At 28.9% G+C, this 22,278-nt stretch overlaps 3 protein-coding genes across 3 annotated transcripts; 2 read left to right on the top strand and 1 right to left on the bottom strand.

Annotated features, from left to right (window-relative positions):
• Nucleotides 1-2: 2 nt before the first annotated feature.
• On the bottom strand, nucleotides 3-1,813 carry LOC123305381 (SNAPIN protein homolog). Its single transcript, XM_044887084.1, has 2 exons — nucleotides 1,637-1,813; nucleotides 3-282 (listed from the first exon to the last, which is right to left on the bottom strand). The coding sequence occupies exons 1-2, from the start codon at nucleotides 1,783-1,785 to the stop codon at nucleotides 3-5; spliced, it is 429 nt and encodes a 142-aa protein (XP_044743019.1). The 5' UTR covers nucleotides 1,786-1,813.
• A 414-nt stretch (nucleotides 1,814-2,227) lies between these two features.
• LOC123300407 (myoneurin-like) lies at nucleotides 2,228-4,388 on the top strand. The gene is made up of 3 exons (XM_044883016.1): nucleotides 2,228-2,242; nucleotides 2,355-2,526; nucleotides 2,833-4,388. Exons 1-3 carry the CDS (start codon nucleotides 2,228-2,230, stop codon nucleotides 4,386-4,388), a joined length of 1,743 nt encoding a protein of 580 aa, XP_044738951.1.
• A 5,406-nt stretch (nucleotides 4,389-9,794) lies between these two features.
• Nucleotides 9,795-21,983, top strand: LOC123305345. Its single transcript, XM_044887036.1, has 5 exons — nucleotides 9,795-9,886; nucleotides 16,009-16,516; nucleotides 18,416-18,636; nucleotides 19,272-20,752; nucleotides 21,488-21,983. Exons 2-5 carry the CDS (start codon nucleotides 16,225-16,227, stop codon nucleotides 21,909-21,911), a joined length of 2,418 nt encoding a protein of 805 aa, XP_044742971.1. The 5' UTR covers nucleotides 9,795-9,886; nucleotides 16,009-16,224; the 3' UTR covers nucleotides 21,912-21,983.
• The last annotated feature ends 295 nt before the right edge of the window (nucleotides 21,984-22,278 follow it).

Raw genomic sequence — 22,278 nt, 5'->3', positions numbered from 1 at the left:
GTTTATGAAATAGAAGAGGAAGATGGTTCTTGTAGAGTAGTATTCGTTTTTTCCAAAACAACTTTACGTCTGTTTGTTTCTTTTTCAATTCCACTATGGATTTTATTCAAACGATCTTGAGCATTTTGTAAAACTGTTGAAACGGCAACAACTTTATGTTTTGCAGTCATTAATTTTTTTACATAACTATCAATATCGACATCACTTTGCTGTAATTCCGATATCTTCTTGATTTCTTCTTGAAGTGTTTCGATTTGTTGTTTTAATTCTGATTGTGATATTCTGAAAAATAAAAAAGACAATTAAGTGTTTTCGTTAAAAACTAACTTGTTTTGATAAGGAATGGTTACGTAAATTTGTCAGTTTTTGTGCAAGACTCATCTATTAATACCGTAAGAGACAACAAAAATTTACATTTACAATACAAAAAATATCTCTTTTGAAAAAGCTAACAATTTTTGTTTGAAACATATTTTTAAAGTATGGAATGGCGAGGGATGGCGGTCAATCTAGGTCAAAAATTGGGTTTCTATTATATATGTCTCCTTCGAACTCAATAACTTTCATCAACGTCATTTATTGATTGAGTACTCCCATTTCAAAATAGTGGAAGTGATCGATTCAAATGAGTAGGTATATATACTAATTGATCTCAATGAATGTATTTTGTGTAACTTAATATTAGTAATTATAAATTATAAATAGTTCTAATAATGATAATCAAGCATATAAATTTGCACTTTAGCGACTTTTTTGAAAAACGGAAGGAGGTGTGTAAAAATGCGGAAATAAATGTGGTGGGTAAAAAGTGCACAAACAATTGGCGGAAGATGAAAAAGTTGTTTATTTAACGCGTTATTAATTAAAATAAAAAAAGAAAACATAATGTATTTACAGTAATTTTGCATTAATAAATAAATTCGTGGATCATAGATTGAACGTAAGGGCCAAAAATCTGCAGGCTCGTGCTAACTCGACCCCATTAGAGGCATAGCCAACCCGTGGATCAGAGGGTAGGCACTCACATAGCGTGAACACAAGAGTCAACAATCCTACAGACTCATGCTAACACGACTCCATTAAAGACATTGCCAATCCGTGGATCACAGGATGAATGCAATCACGGGGTGAAAGTGTAAATAACTTCAATTATTGGCCCCTTTTTTATTAATAAAGCTATATATAAACAACTTTTTCAAACTAAATTCGTCAATTGTTTATGCACTTTTACAACCCCCCGCCCACACTTTTTTCGCATTTCACACACCCCCTCTCATTTTCAGAAAAATGGAAATTTAATGCCAAGTGTTGGAAGTTAATTGTTAAGTGCACTTGTTTTCTACTCATCCTTAGTTTGTCAAAGTTAATTATAATACCGCTATCTATTAACTACAAACCAATACTAAAGCTGCGGTTTAAGTCTAAGCTAGACTGTCAACAAATACTTTTTTTTAATTATTTTTGATATTGTTCGAAATATCTCTTTTAATAAGCCATTTAAATAAGAAAAGGTTGAAACCTCATATTAATTATGCGTTAAATTTAATTTTAAAAGAGAAGAATTATTCTTCGATAAAATCAAAAACAGCAAATACAGTTATGTTTTTAATTTTTAATTAATTTTCTTTAAACTTACCTAACAGCATTCGCCCTTTCATTTAACTGCACAATTGTAGGTTTCAATAAACCCATCAACCCTTCAGCTAATGTATCCCGTATTGGATTATCACATGAATTTTCAGTATTTTCGTCAATTGACGTTGCAGTACTTTCGGTGTCTTCCATTTTTAATCGTATGTTTAGAGGTTTGTTATTTCAAAGTGGTTTTAAAAAATATTTTAAATAACGTTTAGGATTTTATTTTCTTAAGTAAAAATCATAATTCATTTCCATTATTCGAAATACGATAGCATTTTCATTAGTTTTTCCAAAATTTTAAAGAACAAACCATTTATTGAGTATTCCGATTAAGAACTATTTTTTATTTTTAGTTAATGGAAATATGACCTACTAAATTACTTTCTAAACCGGAATAAAGTATAAAAATGATTAGAAGGTAGCCTCAAAACAGGTATTTTTTTTACATTTTATTTCATTATTGTCTAAAAGAATTACTTATTTACGATAATAATGATTAATATAATAAAATTTTGTTTCAGAAATTATTTTATGATTTGTTTAAATTTATTTAGAAAATATGAATACATTTACAGAAAATAATAACACAATGACCCTACAAATTGTAAACTCAGGACAAGATGAAGCGGGAAATTTAAAAAATGAAAACATAAATGTATAAATTAAATAAATTTTTCTAGTGAATAACTTGTTTATGAACGTAAATTTTGTTTTAGATACCATTACATGATGTTGAATATTCAATTCCGTTAATTGTACCAGAAAAAAAGTATGAAATTAATAACGAATTAGAAAAGGAAATTAAGCGTGTATACATTTTAAAAGATACAACATGTAATTTGAATCAAAAAACATATGTAGAGACCGAAATCAGTCCACGTGACTTAAGTATGAAAAAATTAACAAATTTTGATAGAAATAACGTAATTAAATGTAAAAAATGTCCTTTCATAACTACAACACAACAAAATTACGATACACATTATTTACAAAAACATTCAAAACAGTGCCTCACAAAATTAAAAAAACAAATACTTTGTCCCGGTTGCCCAAATATTTTTTTAAGTAAAAAATCATACAAAACACATTTAGTTTACGATCATCACGTTGTAGCTGATGATTTGAAAATATTTTTAAATGATACTTCAAAAAATCATAAAAATAAGGAAATTAAAAGTTCTTCAACCGAATTAGTTAAAATTTTACCAAAAAATGACAAAATAATAAATGAAACTTCTGATAATTCATCATTTATTGGTGATAATATCGATAATTCAGATAATTTAGTTTTTACGAATGTAAATTACACAACCGATGTTAAATTACCAACAATTTTAATTGCTGACATAAACATTGATCAAATTGAAATAGAAAATAGCGTAAAAATTGAAACTGAAGAACCTGCAAAATCAAGCAAAAAACCTAAAACCCAAATTGTAGCAAACAATTCAAAATCAATAGATCCAATAAAAGAACCAAAAGTCTTTAAATGTACAATGGATCATTGTAACGCACGTATGAAAAATGCAAATAATTTAGAGTATCATTTAAAATGTCATAATAAAACAGAATTTTTATGTCCTGAATGTCCCACAAATTTTAACGTATGGAATAGTTTACGTGGTCATTTATGGCGTAAACATAAAATCGATATTGAGCTATATGGTTGTGATAAATGCGATTATAAAACTTTTAGTTTAAGTCAATTGAATAATATTCATAAACGTATTCACACCGATATGAAACCATTTTTATGTGATATTTGTGCGAAAGCATTTAAAAATCCAAAACAATTACGTACACATAAAACAATACACAAACCAAGTTATAAAATGTGTAATTTTGTTTGTGATCTTTGTAATCGGCCATTTGCTTGTCGACGATTATTAAAATTACACGTTGAAGGCGTTCATCAACAGTTAAAACGATTCTTATGTAATTATTGTGGATATAAAGCTAACTCGAAGAGTGCAGTACAATTACATGAAAGAAAGCATACAGGACAAAAGCCATACGAGTGTGAATTTTGTGATTATTCCACAACGGATCATAATTCATTACGACGACATAAATCAAAACATAACGGAGAATATTCCTACAGATGTCCGTATTGTTCATATGCATGTATTCAAAGTTCAACGTTTAAAATTCATATCAAAAGTAAACATCCAAACGTGGAGCATTCAATTACATTTTCATGTAAATATTGTAATTTTAAATCGTTACGTAAAGATAATTATTTAGCACATGTTGCAAAACATAATGTACCGCCAACATTTGTATCGGATACAGTTAACGATCCATTAGCAGCGACAGCTTCAAATGATTTACAAATTTTAGCGCGTAATACAAATAAAAATATAAACGTGATTGAAAATGCCTTAGTACAGAACGATACAAAATTAGATTTATACACAATTCCGTTATTAATAAATTCATCGAACAAAAATTTATTTATTAATCAAAATAATTGTGTAATTGAACGATTAGATAATTCAGGAAATTCAACAGTGATTGAAGAAAATGATGATATAAAATTAACAAAAACTAAATTAATACAATCTTCGAAACAAGCAACGGATAATTCGAAATTTCTATTTGTTTCAACTAATGATTTTAGTAATAATTTAGATAATAATACGTATGTGTTGGATTCGAATTTAGTCGTGGAATCGAATACTCAATCGTTCTTAGTGTCAAATTTAAATTTACCACCAAATTGTGGTACAAATGTTTTGCCAAGTACGTAAAAGGATGAAAATTTTGTGTTTTTTTATTTTTGAAACCTGTTGATATTAAAGCCATAAATAATTTGTTAATGTCTTTAATAATTTAATTAAAATATTAAAATTATCCAACACTGAATATTTACGAGATATTAACGTTGTCAGAGTAATAATTTACATTAAAATATTCTTTCCCTTAACAATAACTTTATTTGTGGAATTAATAAAGGATCCTTGAAAAAAGATGCCAATAATAGAAATTGAAACTGTATGAAAAGTCCCACACTTTTCTTATACATAAAAATCTAATGCAGTGTTTCCAAAAATTAATTTTAATGCATACAGTAATTGTCTGCAGACAATTTAATATTAAAAAAAATTGTTATTTTGTTATAAATTTGTGAATTGTGCAATAAGAAATTAAATCGAATATTTTCTTAAACAAATACATATATTTTTTATAGTAAAATTTTTTTTAATTTTTAGATACATACAGTAATGCCTTCCTTCAATATTGTTGTCATCCGATTTACTTATCTCCTGCAAGTTCCATCTCTACCTCTGTCTATCTTGCTAAAATTTTAAACCAGAAAAACAGACATGCGAATGAAAATAAAAGCTTGTAAAAAACCTCTGTAGGATAGGATAGCCCCTTTTGAAATTTTTCAAAACTGCAGTCAAAATTTTTATTATTTGTGGTTAAAACTTTTTGTTCACGCATATGTAATGATCAATTTTTAAAACCTTGCACAATAGGAAGTATCTAAAATTGATCGATTTTTTTCAGAAAAATTTGTTGAAACTACTATATCTTTGAAGGGGTATTGATTTCATAAACGGCATTAAAGATTACTAGATAAGAAATTCGTCTCTTGTCTAAAAAGGTACATTTATTTGTCTTTAAATTCTTGTTCTACCGCTTAACTCTGGGAAATTTTGGATTCCATATTTTTGTATGTAAGATTTATTTCAGAATGTGTTAATTCCAAAAATCACTCCCAAAAATGACGTTTTTGTTCTTACAACAAAAATTTTGTTAGAAAGGTGTTAGCAAATACTTACTATCTATCTATATATATAAAATGCTTTGTCCTGAATAACAGACTAACTGACGGATCAACGCACAGCATAAGCGCTGATCATAGAGACCTGAAACTTGGAATGTGATCGTAGAGACCTAAACGATAAGAAAGGATTTTCTGAAATTTTACCCCTAAAGAGGTGGAAAAACGGGGGCAAAGTTTGTATGGAACAACGTGATTCCTCGGTCCAATCTACTTCTTTTGCATAAACATTCTTTAATAGATTTGGTGGAAAGCGTGTTTCATATTTTAATGAAACTCATCGCCTACTGGGGTTAAAAAGGCATAGAAAGTTATTTTGAGGATGATTTGTTTCGAAGTTGATATCAATACTCCTTTTAGTGCTTTTGATTTAAACTACAGGCAAAGCAGCGATCTTTGTTTTTTAAGTTGAAATTACCCAGCGAAGCGGGTGGAAAACTGCTAGAATATTATATATGTGTAATATTGTAATTTCCATTGTAAACAGGTTACAAAAAAACACTCCAACTAACGCTAACTCAACGCCCATTAATGAAAATCATTCATGCTTTATGTTTAGTTGGTCTGCAGGGCCGGATTAAACATTTGAGGGGCCCTGGACCGAAAATCAAAGGGGGTCTCCCATGTAAGGGGCCCCTTCTTATTTTAACGAAAAAAATATAATCATCACATGTAATATAAGAAATTATTTATATTATATTGAAATACAGTAGAATCTCGATAAGTTAAAGTCCAAGGGAAACACAAAATATTTTAAGTTATAGAGGTTTTAAGTTATCAAGTGTCTATGTTAGGTAATGGTTAATATAGAGGTATGTACATGTTTCTATGTACCCTAGTTAATATAGAGGTATGTACATGTTTCTATGTAGTTACTGAGGGCCTATACAGAGATTATTTATTTAAGTTATAGAGGTTGCGTCTTTTAAATTATGGAAGTTTTGGGCTCTGTTGGGAAGGGAACATAGTATTTTTTGAAGTAACAGAGGTTTTTATGTTACCGAGGTTTAAGTTATCGAGATTCTACTGTAATTTAAACGTAAGTTTTATTGTATGTTAAAATTTCTTTAATTATTTTGACTATTTGATTTTTACAGTAAATTTTACTTTGTATTTATTATAAGCACTCTGAGTTATGTGGTTTTGGAGATCTACGATTTAAGATCGCATGCTCGCTTATTCCATCATCCATTTGCTGATTGATTTTTTTAACATTTTTTTCATTTGATTGTTGGGGGCCTCCAACATGCATTAATCCAGCCCTGTTGGCCTGGGCCGAGTTAGCTTGAGTTGTGGTGGTTATTGGCCATTTTATGGAAGTCAAATTAAGTATAAAATAACGGAAATTAAATAATACGGTGACATAAGTACTATTTCGTGTTGTTAGGTTTTTTATACTTTTTATACCATGTATATATGTAATATGCAAAGGTATATTAAGTTTAGTCCCAAGTTTGTAACGCTTAAAAATATTGATGCGATGAACAAAATTTTGGTATAGGTGTTTATAAAATTACCTAATTAGTCCATTTTCGGTTGTCTGTCCGTCTGTCTGCCAACACGATAACTCAAAAACGAAAAAAGATATCAAGCTGAAATTTTTACAACGCACTCAGGACGTAAAAAGTGAGGTCATGTTCGTAAATGAGCAACATAGGTCAATTGAGTCTTGACCTATGGGTCCCTAGGACTCATCTTGTAAACCGTAGGAAATAGAACAAAAGTTTAAATGCAAAAAATCTTCCTTATTAAAAAATAAACAACTCTTGTTGGAAACATTTGTTCGTAAACATCACTGTTTACCCGAAAGGGCGCGTAATTAGGCGTAAATTGTATAGTATGTATTATATGGGGATATCAGTTACGTATGCGTGATATGTATGTATGTGTAATGTGATAGAGTAATCAACACTGTCTATGCATGATATTTCATGCATAGTTTATGCAATTAACTCAGTCAATTGTTTGTTTTCACTTGTTTAAAGGAAATTTTAAGCACTTTTGAATTCTTTGTTCGTTGATACGCAAAATCCCGAATTGTTAGTTAGGAGGTATTGCGAAGTTTTTAAAATCATAATCTTGCAAAAATAACTTAATGGATTTAGAATATTTAAACAATAACTTTGAAACATAAAATGTGTGTTAAATAATTCCACAATTTTGATTTTACGCCCATTAGTCAACAAAAGTCAATATCTTTCCCAGATGCTTGGTAATTATTATCACATATGCGAGCAACATGTTAGTTTTTATCATCATGAATTCGTAAATATTAAAGATTCTTTAATGTAATTTCTACAACCATTATCAATTTCTAAATTATAATCTGTTTATTATTTATTTAATATTGAAATGTTTTATAGATAATGTTATTTATAATAATAAAAATGCATTAAATAATTTATTTTAATAATCGTCGATAAAGTTTGATGCATTTTTGTTGATTTTTGTTTGGACAATCACAATCCTAAATAAACATCGCCTTCTGTAGAAGAAAATAAACATCGTCTTCATTATTCTATAATCGTCTCCTGCTGCTGTAATGTATGTTGTGTATTTTTTTAAAAAGATAAGAAAGTAATCTGCTTGGTTTGCGTTTTGAAAACGCGCCTTATTTTCAATTGATTTTAATTTTGTATTATTAGACTCCATATGATGGTACGTGATAAAATTTTTGGGTCGTTTTTGTGATATTCATTTTTGATAATTTAAAAATAATTTATTGGTGCTTTTACTTCTACTTTTTGACTAAAAAGACTAAAATTTAGTAATACAGATATTATATTGAAGAGGAAAATTTGATTTTCAATAAAATCTTAAACTTCTAGGGTTTTTTTGTGCTAAAAATACAAAAAAGTCATGCATCAAACCCCTTCTCAATAATACCGGAATAAAATATTAACTTGGTTTTTAGTGGGGTTAAAAAATACCCCACAGGAACCCGTTTTAATTCAGTCTGCTTATAAAAAAAATCTCGTTGATATTCGATACGATTATATATATTACTAGCAGTTACCAACCTGCTTCGCTGGGCAATTACAAGTTTAAAAACAAATACTACCTCGTTATAGTTTTCACTTCTCTTGCTTTCATTTACCCCCCCCTCTTCCCCCCTTTGTTCAAAATTTCATGGATTTAAGCATTTAGGTGAAAAAGGTTTGTGGATTATTGGTATTTCGACCTCATATCATACAGGATTCAGCGTAGCATGGATTTTTCAACCCTAAAATTATCCCCTCTTATTTTCGCAAATACTTGGACCTCATATCATAAAGAATTCAGCGTAGTATGGATTTTTCAACCCTAAAGTTACCCCCTCTTATTTTCGCAAATAACCAAAAAATCTGTAAAAAAACACATAGTCACGATGGCACCTATTTGATCTAGTGGCCTAATGCTTGAAAGAGCTATAACCAGCTTAACAGCTACCTGTGGACTCCTTTTTTTCTGTTTTTACAACTCTGACCCCTTTGGTACTTGTCACAACGCCACTGTTCTTTACACAGAAAAAATTTTGCCGGCTAAGAATCAATTCAGCTGAATAGATAGTGTTTGATTTGCTTAGAAATATTAATCCATCCACAATATTTTTAGGGAATTACATCCTAAGTAAATAATAATAATTTCATCTAAAGTAAATAAAATTTTAAGCTTAAGATTGCAGCCGCTTTTGGAATTTTATTCGCTTATAAGATTTTAATAATATATTTTGATGAACTATTTTAATAATTATAATTATTAAAATGGTTCAACGAATTTTCTTTAGCTTTAGCTATTACTTTTGCTGCGAGAACAAAAGGACATCAAATTTTTTGCTTAATAAAAAATATTCACATGTATAATAAAGACTAACAGACGTGTATAAAGCTTAATTCTACGTATATAATGTATTCCATAAAATAGAACAAAAATAACATTTTTACATTTTCATCAAACACAATTACTGTTTTCCTGATTAAAATAATCCTTAATCTCCATAAATGTAAATAAAACATACTATAATAAATTTTTAGTAAGTTAGTAAATTAGGTAGGTATGTGGCCTGGTGGTCCCATTTTTCAAGACAGTATACTACATACATGATGAAGCTACCATTAATTTTTATTATAACGCATGCGTATAAATAAATACTACCTCATAAATTTATTTATACCATCGGTCATACATTACTCTAGTTTTGCTTTGATATTAATAAAAACTAGAATTTTTGCAATAAGAAAACGTCAATTGTTGCATATAGAAAAAAGTATAAAAATATTATAAAACATTAACCATATTTATTAAAAAATTGTGTTCAAACAAATGTTTATTAATTAAATGTAACACTAAAAATGTGATGTGTATTAAAAATATTTAATAGAATATGTCTTACTTCAAATAAATATTTAAAAATTGCCAATTTTTTTGCTCTGTGTGACAAAGATAGGCGTTTTTTTTTAAAGTTACTAGGATTTGTGTGTAAGTATTGTGATATTGTGTTTTTTGAAAGCTCTTCCTTATTTACCAAATAATTATGACATCATTATAAAAATGTAAACAAAAATATAATTTATGCAAATTAAATGGAGACTCGCAATTATTAATTAATACAATAGATCTATCTCTCATGATTAACATTTTTAATGTTATCCAACCATCTGTATTAAACAATTTTTTTTTGTTGTCATTTCCTATTTTTATTATTTTATTATATTATTTCATAAAACACACGTAGACAAAAAAAATTTTTGTTTAGTAGGATTTAGGACAATTAAAAATTAATTTAGATGTGTTGCAATTTTGTTTTGTAATTAACAAATAAACAAAATAAATTTTTTTAAATATAATTTTAATCGCAAATTAAATCATTAATAAGGAGCGGCTTTATAAATTAATATATTGTAATGTTCCTCCTAAAATGAAAGTTAATTTACCGAAACTTTCATAAAAAAAATTATTATTTTTTAATGCTCATTTAATTGAGTTTATATTTTGATCATTATTAGTTAAAAATTAGGTAAAAGATAATCGTCTTTAATTATATGTTTATTTGGGTCTAAACATTGATGTAATCAATGAAAGACTGTAATTGTAGAATTCAAAGTAAATATGATACCAAATGTTATTGAACAAATTTCGAACATTTTGGGTAAACGTCTGTCTCTGTAGAGTATCGTCGCAAGCTTAAGACATTTTTGTTTATTTCTAAATTTTATTCAGTTTAACCCAAAGCTTTAAATAAAGCAAAAGCAGTGATTTAAAATCATGCTCCGACTCAGTTTCAATCATTAATATCGGTTTTGTACTTTTTATTTAGAATAAATCTAATTTACGAACGCGTAACATTAAACACTCTGTTTTGCCGGTTCATAGACCTTTTCATAATATTTGAATATATTCATAATTATATTTATGAAATAGAAACGAAAGACTAGAATGTTTAATTATTTGTTTTTCGACTTCACTTTAGTGAAGTAGTAAGTATTTCGTAACACTATCGAAATAGAATCAACTAGACGCTTTATTGGGATTATTTAACGTTATTTTCATACTTTGGGTCTAGCTTAGATTGTAAAAGTTTATCATGGAGTATATTTTGTAAAATATCTATTTTATCATTAATTTCTTAACGCAAGTGTCAATATCGACATTATTTTGGTGTAGTATAAGTTTTTGATTTTTTGAATTGTTTCGATTTATTGTTTTAATCCAAATTGAATAAATGAAAAAATGTTTTACAAGAATTAAATCCTACATTACGGGTTTATTCTCATAAAAAAATTTAATGACTTCTTAATTGAAATAAGAATTAACATACAAGAGATCGTTAATCATTCAGAATAATTCATTTTTATTATTTAATCAGTGATGCTTCCGCGTTTTCTAGATACCACTCTTTAAAATGAAATGAAACGACATTTGATAAAATTGTACATAGTATAAAAATCACATCACTTTCTTAAATCTGAGTAAGGTTTGAAGAAATGCTTTTACAAGTGAAATTTACAAAATTTTAAAAGCCCTCTCTAATGTAGCTCTCTCCAAACTGAACCGATTTTCTTGAAACATAGCTAAGAACACTCTCCATTAAATTATCTTAAACAAAATCAAAATCGGTTCATTTGTTTAGGAGCTACGATGCCACAGACAGGCAGACACACACACATGGCAGTAAAATTTATAAAATCCCTCTTTTTAGTTTGTGGGTTAAAAATGATGGCTAAGCTTGATGATAAAGTTGGCTGGAGGTCTATTCTAGAGTTGCTAACTTTTTGTAAAGTAACTATACAGATGAGAACATGAATGTCACACCCCCTTTGTATCTTACCCTTGCACCATCAAATATGTACGGCTTTGGTAGATACTAGCTTTGCATAAAGTATATGAAGCGGTTTACATTAATGCCGCACAGAAATAAATCCAGTAACTTTGGTATCGAAAGTTAAAAAAAATTTTTGATGTACGACATTAATGTACTTCGTTTCGAATACTTATGCGGAGTTAGTATCCAGCAACGCCGTACATATTTGATGGTGTAGGGATGAAATACCAAGGGGTGTGACATTCATATTCTCACCTGTACCGCGCAAAACTGAGGCCATGGTGCTTAAACTTATTTTTACATATAGGAGCATCTTTTTCTACATGATTCTTGGTGGGTCATACCCAAAAAATTTCAGCATGGGCTTATAGACTATATATCTATTGAGATGGATTTTTCTTTCAAAATACGAATAAAGTAATGATTTATGCATTTGCTCATAAATTTATAAGATTAACAATTTAACGACCTGTAGAATTGGATAGTAAGTTGTTCATTTCCAAAGTATTAATTGGAATTTTCTTAATAAAAACTAATTTTTATAATCCTCTGTTTAAAAAAATAAATATAAGTGCCAAGAACGTGGGTATTTTGATAATCAAATACCTACATGTTTTTTAAATGAGTGCAAAGTACCCATGATTTATAATAAATAATTCAGAAAAAATTATCTTGAATGAATATTTTAATTAAAAATTTCTTTTTACATATTTAACTTTTTACGGACTTTTAAAATTTATTATGTCTACCTTAGAGACACTAGAATAAGAGTCTGGCTATCTATCGCCATATTTCAGCTATTGCATAACGCGCCATATTTCATTATCATGATTGGTTGGCTTGCCATAATTCTTTATCATAATTTTTTATCCACCACAAGAACTGGAATATGGCTGATACAATAAAAAAGTGAGCAACCTTAAATAAAATAAAAACATTAATTCAGAGTGCCAGATTCTTATTCGAGGGGGGGGGGGTCTCTGGTTAACAATAATTTCTAAAACATTACATAGTATTTAATGCGAGGGAAATGGGTGTAAGACAACAGTCAATTATGTTTTATTAATCTTATATATTCTACTATCTGTTTCTCGTCCGCTTCGATGAACTATTCCAATTTTATGAGTATTCGGACACAAGCATTACTGGATATTCAAGACACCATTTGCGAACTGGAACCTACTCTTGAATAATATTCTTAATAGAATATTATACATAGGTAACGCGAGGGATATGCTAGCCTGTAAGTGGATGCGATATGATGAATGAGAGAGAAGACTGCCAGTTAGTTCCCATATGTCCTTGTCATAGTCATATGTAATAATCATATGATGCAATATCTAGCCAATGACATATAGATTAGATAAGGACATATAGGAACTAACTGGCAGTCTTCTCTCTCATTCATTATATCGCAAATTTTTTTTCTCTATGTATGGTGGCGTTCATATTCTATGCTTAAAAAAGGATAATAATCTGAGTTTATCAACGGGGATAGAAATTAAATTTAAACAATAGTACTGTAAATCGTTTAAAATATCCATAGAAGTAATAATCATAGAACGTTAATGGAAGAGACCTAAAAAAAGTACGCGCATAGCTGCCTTCGTCTGTCTTATATTACCTTTATGAAATACACAGACATTCACGTGTTTATACAATAATTCAAAATATTAATATAGCGCTTTGTCAGCCTGAGAGGCAAAAAGGGCAGACGGTCTCTTTTTTCGGTTTTTTTTAACGGTCAATAATTCACTTATTGCGTTTCCTATGCTTTTAAGCCTCTATGTTATATATAACCTCTTTGAGAATTTCTCATAAGAGTCCATGTAATTTTGTATAATTTTAATTATATTAAACAATGCGGTAAATTTTTTTTTTCTCTTAACTAATGAAACTGTATGATTTTTTTAACAAATTTAAAAAAAAAAATAATGGTTAACTATGAACCTTTACACTGCTATACTATCTTAAATAGTAAATTAAATATGTATAGAAGTGATAAGAAATCATTTAATGTTGATACCACTAGATAACAAAAAAAAAATGCATATTTCATAATAATAACGTCCGTAAGGAAACATTAATCAAAAAAATTGGTCACGATGATTATCTTCGGGGTCTTATATGGAGTACAAACAAGTTTAAAAAAAATTAATCAATCAGTATTTAAATTCTTTTTTTGTAAACTAATATCTGTTTATTGTTGGTGTAATAACGAGGTGGTTGTTATTTATTTTACACCTAAAAGCAGAAATTGATGTTTTTTTGTGTTAATATTGATGAAGAGATTTTATTTTTGACCACGAATCGTCAAATCACAAGATCTTTCATAAGCCAATAAAGTTCGATCAGCTGAGTTTGACAATTAAAGCATACAATTATTGATCAATAGCAAGCCTGAGTTTGTAACATGTTTTTAAACCCTGTATATATGTAATATATATCAAGGTATATTAAGTTTAGTCCTAAGTTTGTAACGCCTGAAAATATTGTTGTTGCGAACAAATTTTTTGTATACCTAGGTGTTCATAAAATCACCTAATTATTCCATTTCCGACTGTCCGTCTATCTGTGGACATGATAACTCATAAACGAAATGAGATATCATTCTGAAATTTGTATTGTGTGCTCAGGACGTAAATAGTGAGGCTAAGTTCGTAAATGAGCAATATAGGTAAATTGGGTCTTAGGTCCGTAGAACCCATCTTGTAAACCGTTAGAGATAGAACAAAAGTTTAAATGTAAAAAATGTTTCTTATAAAAAAATAAACAACTTTTGTTTGAAACATTTTTTCGTAAACGTCACTGTTTAGCCGTGAGGGTGCAAATTAGAACAAAACTTTGGTGTCCATTAATCTGCTTAAAGAAAAAATCAATCTGTAAATATTCAAGCAACATGTAAACAGCTTCGAATTGTGAGGTTTGTTCGAGTGCCCTAAAAAGCATAGAATATTATACATAGAGAACGCCATGGCCCAAAATTTGCTATATGATGAATGAGAGAGAAAAGACTGCCAGTTAGTTCTTATATGTCATTGACTAGATATTGTTTACATTATTGTTATTAAATAAATAGGTAGTTCAAAAACGATTTATGGAATATTATTAAATACATTAAAATTTATTCAAAAAGTAAAAACGTCAAAAGAAACTTTATTTACATAACATAAAAAAATTGTCAAATGTGTCGACGGGTATTATTTTATTACTTACTTGTGAAAACTGCGGCCACATATTGGAGGATATTCAAATTGCATATTAAACACTTTTTAATTTTTCAGAAAAAATAATACAAAACTGTATATAAACTCTTTGTACAAAACAAATATAATAGTAGCAGACACAAAATCTCTATACATCATATGATTATGACAAATGACTATGACAAGAACACATAGGAACTCATTGGCAGTCTTCTCTCTCATTCATCATATCGCATCCACTTACAGGCTAGTATATATCTCGCGTTATCTATGTATAATATTATATTATGCTAAAAAGTAAGCGTAAAAACAATGCTATCGATGATATCGAACCAAATTTATGTGTTCGAATCATCGAAAATTGTATTTATAAAATACTCTTTCAAATAAAAAACCAAATTTTCATATCTCACACACAATTTTTTAAATTTAAGTTTAAAGTCTATCATTTTAAATAAAAACCCATATATATGAAATTATTGAAGCATGTATTTAAGTTTTTTTAATTTATAATATTATACTGCGTTTTAATTTTTAATTACTGGATTATTTTATACAGATTGTACAACCAGTAAATATTATTTTAAATTTAGGATAGTAATTTCGTCAATAATTTACCAATTTATCATCAATCTTTATTGATCAATAATTTGTTAATAACGAAGAAAACCAAGTGAATTAAAGTAATGATATTGTTTTGTTGAATTCAATTAATCGAAGGTCATTAAAATTAACCTTAGTTTTAACTAAATTGAGGCATTTTTATTAATTTTAAATTTGTAGAAAAAAATACTTAAAATTTACGTTCTTATTTAAATAGTGTCTATTTTTTTGAACGTAAGTGTATTATTAAGTTATGTCACAATTAAGTCACTAAACTTTTGCTGTTAAGTGTACTTATATAGTGTATGATTGTAGTTAGATAGCGGCATTAATAAAAATTAACAATAAAACCACGCGCACAAAACATTTCCTCTTTCCTTTCCATTGCTTAACAAAACAACAACAAAAAAAACAAACAAACAAGTTCTGTATAAATTTATATTTATTCACTTTTTTTTTCATTGTTTCAGATCAAAACTACAGTTAAAAATGTTTAAAACAAATAAAACTATAATAATCAGACAATTATTAATCTTTATATTGATGACATGTCGTAAAGAAGCTTAATTTAGGGGTGTACATTGTTACAATGTAAGGGGTGTAGTCTCGGAACACCCCACAACATATTTTTAAAAAAGAGCATGTTATAATTTAATCATATAGTGAAGTGAAATTTAACATTAATCATGGCGATGACAACACCAGCATTGTATTCAAGTTCGGCAGGTGTAAATTCATTACAAAGGTCTCAAAATACACGGCAATCATCGAATTATTCGTTAAGTATGACGAATAATGGTGGTGCACCTTCTTCTTCCAATAATCATCATCGTAAATCTGCGGTTGAATTACTTGCCGAGACAAAAGCATTTTATGTGAAAAGTGAAACCGTACGAGGACGTACACAAACTTTACCATTATTATCGCATAGCCGTAATCGACATCGAAATGAGCGGGCAAATTTACAATCAAGCTTATGTAAGTATTGTCGATTTTTAGCGTTGATTTTAAGTCGTGTTTTAGAAGGAATGGGAAAAAAACATTTTCTTTCTAATTTGAGCTTGATATAGTCCAATTATGGCCGCTCCACTAAAACTCCATTTAAACTTTGGTTCCGGTAACTTGGGTGTTTCTAGCGAAAGAGAAAATGCTTCTCATACTTCTACTGGCATGAAATTCTCAATTTTGCAAATAATAAAGCTGTTGAAAATATGTAAAGGAATTAAACGAAAATGGAAAATTTTTATGGAGTTTTTAAGTAGAGGAGAGGAAGCTTTGTGTCTTATTCCAAAAATTTCAGAACGAATTACACAGAACTATTAAGCTAAGCAGATTTAATAATTCTATTTCATTAGTTCCGAATATTTCGGCTGTTCTATTATGCTCCAAACCCCTTTACAAAAAAAGGAATCAGTCAATTTCCTAAAATTAGCATAGTAGCTTTCGTAAAAATTATTTCGAGACGTCAGTTTCTTCTTCATGGTAAATTAAAAAAATTAGTACGAAATATACGCCTCGAAACAAATTAATAATTTTGAAAATAACTAATTTTTACGAAAAATTCAAAAATTATTTTTTATTTCACATTTATAATGGATTTTTTTTCAAGTATCGACTCAATTAATTAAGATATTAATAAATTAGAGATTTTTTAAATTTTCTAAATGAACTAAGTTTCACCTACAATTTATTTGATTGTAACTTTTGATCAGCGATTATTAATCTTAACCTGCGGCTTGCAATTCATTAATTAGGCCGCCTGCTAAACATAAACTTTACTTCCATCTCTTGGTCAATTAGATGATCTTTGATACAATTCATTAATAGCTATACTATGTTTGGTCCCTCTTAGCTTAGTTTAAATGAATGCTGATATCAACCTTCGAAATGTCTGCACGTTAAAATAAGAATATTTTTCGATAAGCTTGCTATTAGAATGGTAAACGAAATACGCGTTTATTATTCGTATAATTATATTTGAATAATAATACCAATGTCAATAACTCAGTAATTAATATATTAACAGTAAATCAATTATATAAAAGGAAGTTGACTGGCTGTAGATAGTTTTTTACTTCTTGGAAAGACGTTATTATAAACCAATAAACTTTTCGTTTTTTTATTTTTTTTATTTTGTTAATTGTACATTTTTGTTAATTTCCTTTGAAAAATGAGATTAGCAAAATAAAAAAGTGAAAAATTTATTTATTTATAATTATGTATTTCCACAAATTGTAAGTAAAACTCTCTACATTCACTTAAATTCTTTTTATCTAAGTAAAAATAAAAAATTATTTATAAAAAGAAATTTTTATTTAAATAACCACAGGACGTAATTTTAATAGACAACGCAGGTTTTTAATTAAAATTTATAAATTTTTTCTCAATTTGTAAAGTATACAAATCAAAATTTATAGAGTTATTATATATGGAATAGCATGTCGGGTAAAATTTTGCTAGAACATACGAAGTTTTTTGTTTAAATTTTTGTTAACCATTAACCTATGCATGAATGTGGTTAAATTTCATTGATAGAGCACTATTTTCCTTCTGCAAGATGAAATTGGTCGCAGGTTTGTTAAAGTAATTAGCATTAGACTTCAAAAAGATATCAAAGTAAAAAATCGAACGGTATTAAATCACATGATTTGGATGGCAAATTATACTCTGCATGAAAATTTCGAATTGTAGCTGCCAAATCTTTATTATTTTTAAAAACTTGCTCAACAGTGGCAAGTGTATGTTGTTTTTTCCGTTTTCTTTGATTTTCCGTCGTCAACACTTAACCCACAAATGACATGAAATTCGAAATTTGCGTTAATTTTGGAATATGCTTTATAAATATTATAATTAATATCAAAATTTTTCGTATTATAGTAGTTAGTTCGGGAATACGCGACACATCATCATCCATAATTACATCATCAACGTTAAATCGCCGATCGACGGGTAGTACAACGTCAACAGCACATCAATCAAGTGCCGACATGTTACAGAATGCATTACGAAAATTATTGGATTGTGGAAGTCCTGTAACTAGTTTAGAAAATGTCACAAATCAATCATCAACCACTGCCTCAAATGATATGAGTTTTGATGTAAGTATTTAATTATTAAATTAGCTGATAGTTTGCAAGTTTGAATGTCTCATGGAGCAGAAAATATTTCCCCACTGAATTGTACATTTGAAAATGATCCTGAATTTGAATTATAAAGAAATTTAGCTACTTTTTAAAATATACTGAGTAAACTGAGTTGGATATTGTAGTAAGGAAGTGTTTGTATTAAGGAATAATGAGCCACGATTATAATAATCCGAAAGTTTACTAATAATAATTATCACTTATTGTTTGAAAAATAAATTATTGTGGAATCCACTATCCAAATGATCAATTTTGCTCGCTTGCTTCTTAACTTTGGAATACGCTATAAAAATTTAAGCTCACTATCTCTTCATTTTCAAGATATTGTATTCTCGAAGAGAGAGACGAACAGATAGAAAAAGTGAACTATTGATTAGGTATTATAACTATAATAGTTAAATTAAAAATCAAATAAAAATCAATTGTCTTTATATACAAAAAACTCCCACTTACAAATTTATTTCTATTGCTGACATAAACGGTCATTATATTCGCAAAAAAACAGTTTCTGACCAACTAATAATTATAAATCATTTCATGTGTTAATTGAAATGTATAATCGATTTTTAACAGAAATCATTTATTTTTAGATGGACTGTACTACACCAATTAGTCCACCAGCCGAATATGCATTTTGTACAAGCGCTAGTGAACGTCGATACACAACACGCTCACTATCCCATTCACAGCCAGTAAGCGCATCAAGTACACGTTCCGGTGAAATACCAAATCCACACGAGAATGGATGTTGTTCAGCGCATTTAGTTGTATTAGCGAAAAGTTTACCAGATTTACATACAGCTAGAAATTTAAGTAGTTCCTTTGAAGGTTCACGTTCAAATAAATCAGCCACATCGGATGTATTTTCATTGAATCGTGATTCGGGTGGTGATTCTAGTGGCCATTTAACGCATAAAAGTGAACCACCAATGCCACGTCAACGGCAAACAACTTATACAAGTATTCCACCAAATATTGTCGATAAACAACATTGGTCTACGTCAACCACCACGATGGGTGGGAATAATATTGACTTACGTCGAGATTCTGGATCATCGACTCAACATAGCGGGAGTTATTATCATAATACGGCATATTATGATGCCAAACATAATATTTACGATTCAAAAAATTATCCACAAACATATTCGATAGATATCATTAAAAATAATTACGAAACGAGTAAAAATTATTCAAAAAATAGGTATAACACGACAAGTAAAAGTAATAGTTTTGAGACAAAACCGAATGTACATACAAGTTACAGTACGCAAGAAACACCTCGTAGTGCTGGTTACTATGATAAAAATTCACCATCGTCGTTTCATGAACAACAATCCGATAACATTTATAATCGTAACAATTATTTTTGTCGTATTACAAAACATGGATATCCGTTAACAATGTCAATTGCACGGACTGAAATAGTACAAACATCAAATGATCAAAAAATAATCACACAAAAAACTCGAATTACATCATCATCATCATCGAATCAAAAATCACGACAACAAGATCGTGGTCCTATATCACCTCCGCCACCACCAGTGTTATTTGAATCACATGATAATACTGGTGAAATAATCTTACCTCCACCAATTGAATGTTGTGATAATTACTCTCAAGATAATACCTCATTTATGGATACAATAATACCACCGCCCGTATTCGAAATGGAAAATGAAATGTATGAGAATTTAGAAATAAAACATGTGCCAGAAAAGTATAAGGATACACGTATTATACATGATAATGTGAGTGAATCTAGTTTTCATGAAAATGTTGCTCCAGCTGTGCAACAAAAGAATGTCGTATATCGACACTCAACAACAACAACACCACCTGAACGAAGTAGTACAAATAATACATCAATTATTAGTACGACTAAAAGTAACAATACAGAATGTACAAATGATGGACCAATGAGCTTACCTTTTGAAGATCCTGAACTGAGTCCTGGTTTAGGTACATTTAAAAGACAAAAATGTTTTCGATATAAACAAAAAGCGAATTCTACAAATAATGGTCGACCAATTTTACGTTCAAAATCTGATATTAGTGATCGTTATAGGTAATTGAAATTTTTTTATTATTCATTCATTTTAGTTATTTGTTAAGGTTTGTGTCGATTATGTTTGGCGTAATTCTAATTTACGCGCGCAATGCGTTTTAATGTTTCCAGTAAACAACAGAGGTAGAAGTCAGATAATAATATTAAAAAATTAATTAAACAGAATTTATACGATAAACGTTTGGAATTTTTTCTAATGTACGTTTGGGACTTGTTTCTACCAATTAAAAAGTCCAGTTCCAGAGTTATGGAACAATAACACTCATAAGACCCCATATATTTTCAAAACTTTAATTAATTATATCTCGTAAAACATGCAGTAAAAAAATCTAATTTTTTTCTATGAATGCATTTAAGTATAATCTTTCGAATAGATATAAAAAAAAAATGCGGAATCAAGTATAATGATTTGGGTAATGAACTCATAGGGATAATATAGATAGAGGGGCAAACCATAGGCTGCTCTGTAAGTGGAAATATCTGCAAACAAAATAAAGTTGGTTATCATCTGTCTATCGCGACTTTCTCTATTAAAATAAAGTTCGGTAGCCTCTGTCTCTGTATCAGATAACAGCTACCGCGACTCTATCTCTTATTCCTATATATATATATATATGTATATATATATATATATAACCTCTTTGAATGAACTACTTTAACAGTTTTGTAATTTTAAACATCAATCACGAGTCGATAAGCATTTCAAAAATTAACATTTTCTTATTTATATTACAGGCGTAATAGTAAATCACAACCAGGCTTAGTACGAAAAAGTTGTGGTGGTGAGATTTCAAGAAGTGTTTCACATTTAGAACAATTTTTCGAACAATTAGGCTTGAATTCGGACGCATATGATAATTTATTCATACGAAGTGGCAGCGATAGCGATAGTCCTGTATACTTTTCGGATGTATCAACTGTGGATTCGAATCGACCCGTTTCACAAGTTGATAGTACAGATGCAGGTTGTACTGCTGATGGTGTCGGAGGTGTAGGAGGAGGAGTAGGTGTGGCCGGTGGTGCAGGTAATTTAGGACCATCAAATAATATTTTTAGGTCAACTGAACAACCTTCAATCGTTGAACGTAATGCTCGCATAATTAAATGGTTATGTAATTGTCGAAAAGCACAGCTTGCCGTACCTGCTCAAGGTAAGTAATAGTAAATATTGGGTTCGATATTTTCTCGTGATATTCTCGACACAACGTATTTTCTATAAAAAAAATATATATATTTCATATAATTCTGTATAAAATTTTTTTGAAATATAGCTGGAATCTTTTTCTGAATTATATTACTGATGTAACAATGATCTAGTATATTTAGAATTTTTTTCAGTTTCTTCTCTAAATTAAAATCTAATAGAATAAATCGGTAGTAAATTTCTATTTATAAATTGATTTTGTTTGAATGTATCTTGTCACACAGTAATAAATTATTTACTCGTGCAGGTGAATACAAGAAACAATAAATCGAATATATTGAATATATTAGTCTTTTGAGGTTCTACGATAATTTCCAAAAAT

Source organism: Chrysoperla carnea, chromosome 1 (genome assembly GCF_905475395.1).
Source record: "Chrysoperla carnea chromosome 1, inChrCarn1.1, whole genome shotgun sequence".
Taxonomy (NCBI): Eukaryota; Metazoa; Arthropoda; class Insecta; order Neuroptera; family Chrysopidae; genus Chrysoperla; species Chrysoperla carnea.
This window is presented reverse-complemented; position numbering and strand designations above follow the sequence as displayed.

Bases quoted from the DNA above. Each gene is read 5' to 3' on its own strand.
- LOC123305381 (XM_044887084.1), bottom strand. From the start codon at position 1,785: ATGGAAGACACCGAAAGTACTGCAACGTCAATTGACGAAAATACTGAA. The intron at 283-1,636 runs GTAAGTTTAAAG...TTTATTTTTCAG, and splicing joins GAAAGGGCGAATGCTGTTAG to AATATCACAATCAGAATTAA.
- LOC123300407 (XM_044883016.1), top strand. The intron at 2,527-2,832 runs GTATGAAAAAAT...CAACCGAATTAG, and splicing joins AATCAGTCCACGTGACTTAA to TTAAAATTTTACCAAAAAAT.
- LOC123305345 (XM_044887036.1), top strand. From the start codon at position 16,225: ATGGCGATGACAACACCAGCATTGTATTCAAGTTCGGCAGGTGTAAAT. The intron at 18,637-19,271 runs GTAAGTATTTAA...ATTTATTTTTAG, and splicing joins CAAATGATATGAGTTTTGAT to ATGGACTGTACTACACCAAT. The intron at 20,753-21,487 runs GTAATTGAAATT...TTTATATTACAG, and splicing joins GATATTAGTGATCGTTATAG to GCGTAATAGTAAATCACAAC.